This window comes from Colobus angolensis, unplaced genomic scaffold (assembly GCF_000951035.1).
Source record: "Colobus angolensis palliatus isolate OR3802 unplaced genomic scaffold, Cang.pa_1.0 Scaffold144, whole genome shotgun sequence".
In the NCBI taxonomy this organism is placed as follows: domain Eukaryota; kingdom Metazoa; phylum Chordata; class Mammalia; order Primates; family Cercopithecidae; genus Colobus; species Colobus angolensis.
The window spans coordinates 1,397,474-1,405,185 of NW_012114533.1; the positions used below are offsets into that span (position 1 = coordinate 1,397,474).

A 7,712-nucleotide genomic window follows, 5' to 3' on the forward strand; every position below is an offset into this window, starting at 1 on the left:
ATCTCCTGACCTCGTGATCCCCCTGCCTCGGCCTCCCAAAGTGCTGGGATTACAGGCGTGAGCCACCGCGCCCGGCCTGTAATACTTCATTTTTAAAATTCCACTGATTACAAAAAGATTAAAAGCTACTGTCATAGAATATTAGCTTTGTATGAGATGGATATGCTCCAAGAAGAGGGAAATGGAGATTGACAGCCTGTAAATGTTGCCTGTTTATACATATGTAATTTTCTTTCTCCTTAAGGCTCCAGAAATGGGAATTAAATACATACTTGTATGCCCCAAAAGATGACTACAAACATAGGATGTTTTGGCGAGAGATGTATTCAGTGGAGGAAGCTGGTAATCTTTTTCTTTTTAATCCATAAATTCAGAATCTGTGAAGAAAACAGTTATATTTTAAATGTAGTTGTACAAGAATTTTATGACATTTTATTTTTATTTTGTAGGTAGTTTCCTTTTCTTCTATCTGGTAACTATTCAGTTAGCTGAGATTGAAAGAGTGCTCTGCGCTAGCAAGGTCATGACCATACGTGTGATGTCATGGGCGTGCTAGGCTGACTCCACGTATTCTGTGGTCATAGATTGTGCTGCTTACTTCTGCCAGTGGAATAAACAGTGGGCCACTGGGCAAAGAAGTGCTGGAGCTGGGCTAGGCCCAGGGCAAGGCAAGTGAGGCACGTACCTTGGGTGCAAATTTTAAGGGACCCCCAAAAAAGTAATCAAGATAAATAATAATTTATGCAGTATTTTTTAAAAACAAAATTAATGCAGAAATTCATGATGGAAACAATGCTAAAATTTTAGGTAAAGATAGGATCAGCACTAGTGATTGTTCCTTTTGCTTCAGGCTCTAGTCTGGTTTGGCCTTGTCAACAACTACTGATCCTTACCCTAGTCCAGGAAAGTGGGAAGCCATTAATAGGCTGTCTTTGGGTTTTTTTGTTTTTATTTGTTTTTCTTTTTTGAGACAGAATCTTGCTCTGTACCCCAGGCTGGCATGCAGTGGTGTGGTCTCGGCTAACTGCAACCTCCGCCTCCCGAGTTCAAGAAATTCTGCTGTCTCAGCTTCCCCAGTAGCTGGAATTACAGGCGCCTGCTGCCATGCCCAGCCAGTTTTTGTATTTTTAGTAGAAATGGGGATTCATCATGTTGGCCAGGGCGGTCTTGAACTCCTGACCTCAAGCGATCGGCCTGCCTCCGCCTCCCAAAGTGCTGGAATTACAGGCTTGAGCCTCCTTGCCCGGCCGGCCTGCAATGGTATACTTACGTTGAGTTGGTTATATAAAATTGCTGAAAAGTTAGTAGTATAGCATTGAACCACCTGAGTAAATTACAGAGGTGCTTTTCTTCGGGAACTTGTGAATGGTGGAACATTTTTGTACTTGAAATTAAATAGTATACACGTATAGCTAACAAGATATTTGGTTACAGAGCCCAGCCAAGGCACAGAAGGCTGAAAATTTTCTTGAATTACGAAGAAGCAATTACAACTTATCCCGTCTCCATCTAGTGTTGTGGTTTACTACTCTATTTAAGTGTGCCTTCAACTTAATTGCTTTCTGGTGGTGCTGGTAATGAAACTTAATGTGATCAATAATTAGAGTAAAAATGACTATCTTGAGATACTGCTGAAAATTATTCAAAAATATGTCCTATGGTATATAGTAGTAGTATTTAAGTTGATTTAGGAAAATTGTCAGTTGATAATTTTAAAAGCTTAAAATCTATAATTAACATTTTTCTCATAGATAGAAACAGAACAAGATTGTGAAGGCCATGACATACCTCTGGTTCTTCTTTTTCTTTTTTTGGAGACAGCCTTTGTCACTTTGTTACCCAGGCTGGAGTTCAGTGCCTTACTGCAATTTTGATCTCTCGGGCTCAAGCAATCCTCCCGCCTCAGCCCTGCAAGTAGCTGGGACTCCAGGTGCAGATCACCATGCCCAGCTAATTTTTGTATATTTTGTAGAGAGAGGGGTTTGCCATGTTGCCTGTGCTGGTCTCAAACTTCTGAACTCAAGCAATTAACTTGCCGTGGCCTCTCAGTGCTAGGATTACAGGCATGATTCTATTTTGTTTGTTTGTTTGTTTTGTTTTGTTTTTTTGAGATGGAGTCTTGTTCTGTTGTCCAGGCTGGAGTGCCTTGGTACGATCTTGGTTCACTGCAACTTCTGCCTCCAGGGTTCAAGCAATTCTCCTGCCTCAGCCTCCCTAGCAGCTGGGATTACAAGTATGCACCACTAGGCCTGGCTAATTTTTGTATTTTTAGTAGAGATGGGGTTTCACAATGTTGGCCAGGCTGGTCTCGAACTCCTCACCTCAGGTAATCCTCCTGCCTGGCCTCCCAAAGTCCTGGGGTTACAGGCATGAGCCATTGGGCCCGGCCTACCCTGATTCTTAAGAAAGCATTTTCTTTTTTCATATTATAAAGTAGTTATGTGTAGGTTTATTTAGTTAGGAATTCCAGTTGTTCAGAGACGGCAAAAAAAAAAAGATCCAGTACCTTGGCTCATGCCTGCAATCCTAACACTATGAGAGGCTGAGGCAGGTGGATCACTTGAGGCCAGGGGTTCGAGCCCAGCCTAGGTGATAAGGCAAAACCCCATCTCTATTAAAAGTACAAAAATTAGCTGTTATGCCTGTAATCCCAGCTACTCAGGAGGCAGAAGTTGCAGTGAGTCAGGATCGTACCACTGTACTCCAGCCTTGGGCAACAGAGCAAGACTCTCAAAATAAAAAAGCAGCAGCTGCATTTTATGCCTTTCAAATGCTTCAGGAAGTAGAAGTGGCTTAAGTTCAGTAAGAGAATTGACAGTTAATTCAGTGTTTTTGAGAAATGGCAATGAAAGGGAGGAGAATGTTTATTGATTTTTAGCCTGTTTCCCCAAAAGGATAAGAAACTATTTGGAAGTGAAAAAGAAGGGCCTCTTATTTTCTGTTGGTTCAGATTTCAAAGGTGTGAAAACTGTTCTTCTTTCCTTACCGTGACATTAAATCACTTCAGGCTTGTACCATTTTGTATGGCCTGTTGTTAAGTTGGACATGACAATTTGTAAAATGTAAGGATCTTTTCCTTTTTTTGTAAGTTAGAAATAACCTCTTCAGTTAAACTTTCAGTGAATGTTCTTTTAGTTTTCTGTTCTGCTTTCTAAAAACATGGACTCTGTTCTTTAGAGCAACTTATGACTCTCATCTCTGCTGCACGAGAATATGAGATAGAGTTCATCTATGCGATCTCACCTGGATTGGATATCACTTTTTCTAACCCCAAGGAAGTATCCACATTGAAACGTAAATTGGACCAGGTAACTCCTTACCTTTTTTTTCATTTTTCCTGACTCTGTACTTGAAACTAAAAGTTTGCTCAATTGCTTTTATGATGTTAAAAGGAAATCAAATTCATATTTCTTTCTTTTTTTGTTTGTTTTGTTTTGTTTTTTTTTTTTTTTGAGGCGGAGTCTCGCTCTGCCGCCCGGGCTGGAGTGCAGTGGCCAGATCTCAGCTCACTGCAAGCTCCGCCTCCCAGGTTCCCACCATTCTCCTACCTCAGCCTCCCGAGTAGCTGGGACTACAGGCGCCCGCCACGTCGCCCGGCTAGTTTTTTGTATTTTTTTTTTAGTAGAGACGGGGTTTCACCGTGTTCGCCAGGATGGTCTCGATCTCCTGACCTCGTGATCCGCCCGTCTCGGCCTCCCAAAGTGCTGGGATTACAGGCTTGAGCCACCGCGCCCGGCCTGTTTTGTTTTTTGAGACAGAGTCTCGCTCTGTTGCCCAGGCTGGAGTGCAGTGGCACGATCTTGGCTCACTGCAACCTCCTCTGCCTCCTGGGTTCAAGTGATTCTCCTGCCTCAGCTTCCCAAGTAGCTAGGACTATAGGTGCATGCCATCATGCCCGGTTAATTTTTGTATTTTTAGTAGAGACGAGGCCTTCACCATGGCGGCCAGGCTGGTCTTGAGCTCCTGACCTCATGATCTTCCCAAAGTGCTGGGATTACAGGTGTGAGTCACCAGGCCTGGCCTTGTATTTCTTTGTTTCTATAAGAATTTTTTTACTTTGAATGTGTTTTTTTTGGAGACAGAGTCTTACCCTGTTGCCTGGAGTGCAGTGGCCCAATTTTGGCTCACTGCAACCTCCACCTCCTGAGTTCAAGTGATTCTCGTGCCTCATCCTCCTTAGTAGCTATTACAGGCACACCACCATGCCTGGCTAATTTTTATATTTTTAGTAGAGATAGGGTTTTGCCATGTTGGCCAGGCTGGTCTCGAGCTCCTGACTTTAGGTGATCCACCCACCTCAGCCTCCCAAATTGCCGGGATTACAGTCACACTCCGCCACACCCAGCCTTGAATCCTTCTGATAGAGGAATATTTTCCAAATTAAGTAAAAAGAGTTTTACTGGAGGTACTGGTTCTTCTCAAATTTCAGTTTGCATAAGAACTGCCTTAAAAGAATGATTAGAAGTGAAGCTTAAAAGAATGATGACTATTGGACTTTATTTCCCAAATTGATAAGGTGGGGACCGGGAATCTAGGTGATTGGTGGTCAAGAACCACATTTTGAGAAATTATATATACCCTAGGCTGCTTGGCTTGAATTTACAACTGAGATTATAGAAACAGGGTTTCACCTATTAGACATTAGTTTATTCAATTAATGGACAAAGAGATGTCTGGAAATGGCTAATTTCCCCAGATGAGAAGAAAAACAGACTAGGTGAACCTAATTGAGTGTAAAGTTTGCTTAATGTAAAAGCTGCACACTTCCTTTGGTCAAATGTAGGGGGCTTCCATTTTCCTTTTTTTGAAACCGAGTCTTGCTCTGTCACCTAGGCTGGAGTGCAGTGGCGCGATCTCAGCTCATTGCATCCTCTGCTTCCTGGGTTCAAGCAATTCTCTGGCCTCAGCCTCCTGAGTAACTGGGATTACCACACCTGGCAAATTTTTTTGTATTTTTAGTAGAGACAAGGTTTCACCATGTTGGCCAGGCTGGTCTCGAACTCCTGACCTCATGATTTGCCAGCCTCGGCCTCCTGAAGTGCTGGGATTACAAGCGTTAGCCACCGCGCCTGGCCCTATTTTCCTGTTTTTTAAGTTTGCTGGTTTTTCTATATACATGTCTTATTTCTTTAGACAAAGATTTATATGGGTGGCATTAAAATGGTAAAAATTTAAGGCAGTTGAAATTTTCATTAATGAAGCTATTTTCCTATTTGATAAAATTCTACTGTTCTTTCTGATTCATACCTGGTTAGGTTTATCTGCAAAGGGATCAGTGTACCTTTTGGGACTAGGACACAGCCTGGCTTTTTCATGTCTTAAGGTTATTCATATTTCTGTATTTTTCTGACTTTGTTGGGTCTTCTACAGTCGGCAGCCCATGAGGTAGCCAAGAGGCTAGGCCACTTTGTAGAAACTTTGTTGAATCATATTGTCATAGAAGTTGAGTATCCCTAATTCAGAAATCTGAAATGCTCCAAAATATGAAACTGTTTGAGCTCCATAAAATTCAAAGGAAATGATAATTGGAGCATTTCAGATTTTGGATTTTCAGATTAGGGATGCTGAATATAATACAGATATTCCAAAATCCAAAAAAAAAACCCCAAAATCCAAAACATTTTTGGTCCCAAGCATTTCAGATAAGGAATACTTAACCTGTAGTGCATTCAAACCCAAATGAGAAATGGGTCCCAAAACTCTGTTTGACTTAGAATTTTTTTAATTAAAAATGTAAAAAAAACCTGTCTTTGAACATTCTAGTAAGGAAAATATTGGATTTTAAGTATAACTATTAACTCTATACTTTAATGTTTGGAATTCTTAATTTTTTTACTCGATTCTTTTTTTCTCTTCCTAGGTTTCTCAGTTTGGGTGCAGGTCATTTGCTTTGCTTTTTGATGATATAGACCATAATATGTGTGCAGCAGACAAAGAGGTATTCAGTTCTTTTGCTCATGCCCAGGTCTCCATCACAAATGAAATCTATCAGTACCTAGGAGAGCCAGAAACTTTCCTCTTCTGTCCCACAGGTATTGTATATAATGGCTTTATATTTAACTAGTTTTCTTAGAATATGTAACTTATAAAGGACCATGGGCCCCATTCTCTCTCCATTTCCCTCCTCCCTTAGTGTATAAAAGTAGGAATTTTTTTTTAGAAGATATGAAAAGATCCTAAATTGGAAAAATTTTAGGAACTAATAAATGACAACTGACTAGACAAAAGATTTCTATGTATTTTTTAGTACTGGAAGTATATGAACTTTGTCAATATTAAGAGAGGGATAGTATTGAAATGAAAACTGGAGAAAAACCAAGTTACTTTGCTTTTACCTTAGTCACTTCTCATTTCCTCCTACTTGTCCCCTTTTTCTGCCCATGCATATCTGTCCCTTTTTGCACTCCTCCCACTTCCATCTGGGCTCTTATTTCAAGTAGTCAGCATAGAAAACTTAACAGTTTTTCCTCTTTTCTTTTCTTTTTGCCCCTCTGATTTCTTTCATTGAAAATATTTTAGTCTGTTAGTTGCTTCTCAAAATTCAACTTACGAGAAGATTTTCCCCAGACTGCCCTGTTCAGGAATAATTTTAGACTAAATTACTTAACTTTCTTTGTGTGTATTATGAGCCGGGAACCTTATTTTAGTTGAGTACTACATTAGTACCCAAAAGTTTTAAGATTATACTGGGAATTAATTAGCTGCGAGTTACAGTTTAAGTTGCAGTTGAGTACTAATAGCCGTTGGTATATGCCTTTTTAAAAAATGTTTTTTACTTTTACTTTTAAATTTATGTTATTTATTTAGAGACCAGGTTATAAAACTGGCTAATTTTTTTATTTTTGGTAGAGACACCATATTGCCCAGGTTAGTCTCAAACTCCTGGGCTCAAGTGATCCACCTGCTTCAGCCTCCCAAAATGCTGGGGTTGCAGGTGTGAGCCACTGTGCCCAGCTGCCCTTGGCATATTCTTGTATTAGTTCTATTACGATATTATCAATTCATTCTGTTTGCATTTAATTGTAACTGAGAAAAGTGGGCAATTCAGAATTCTATAGAAAATGCTACAGTTCTTGTTTCTTTAGTAAACTTGTATTTCTAGTAACCGCAGTATCATAAGAGTTGATCTGTACTACTGTTGGAGGAAAAATATCAGATTTTATGAATTTCTTAAATGAACTGTCCACTTGAATTTAATTCCTTGTAGGAGGCCTTTTATCATTTGGATGAAAAGAATTCAGAATTGGCAGACATTTTTTTCCACATTCAAAAACCCATGATCCTTTTGGGAGGCCGAGGCGGGCGGATTGCCTGAGCTCAAGAGTTTGCAACCAGCCTGGGCAACATGGTGAAACCCCGTCTTTACTAAAATACAAAAAAAACTAGCCAGGCGTGGCGGCGTGCACCTATAGTCCCAGCTACTCGGGAGGCTGAGGCAGGAGAATAGCTTGAGCCCGGGAGGTGGAGGTTGCAATGAGCCAAGATTTCATCACTGCACTTTAGCCTGGGCATCAGAGCGAGACTCCATCTCACAGAAAACAAACAAACAAAAAACCCATGAACATTTTGTTCCTCACTTTTTTACTTTTCTCCCTACATTTAGAATATTGTGGCACTTTCTGTTATCCAAATGTGTCTCAGTCTCCATATTTAAGGACTGTGGGTGAAAAGCTTCTACCTGGAATTGAAGTGCTTTGGACAGGTAAGTCTTT

General features: G+C 40.5%; 1 protein-coding gene across 2 annotated transcripts in view; it reads left to right on the forward strand.

Annotated features, from left to right (window-relative positions):
• MGEA5 (meningioma expressed antigen 5 (hyaluronidase)) overlaps positions 1–7,712 on the forward strand; it is a 38,300-nt gene that overhangs the window by 6,346 nt on the left and 24,242 nt on the right. For both annotated transcript variants that reach the window (XM_011935494.1, XM_011935495.1), the window contains exons 2-5: positions 252–342; positions 3,178–3,308; positions 5,861–6,032; positions 7,604–7,702. In XM_011935494.1, the coding sequence (XP_011790884.1) occupies positions 252–342; positions 3,178–3,308; positions 5,861–6,032; positions 7,604–7,702 (493 nt within the window). The remainder of the gene's footprint in view (positions 1–251; positions 343–3,177; positions 3,309–5,860; positions 6,033–7,603; positions 7,703–7,712) is intronic.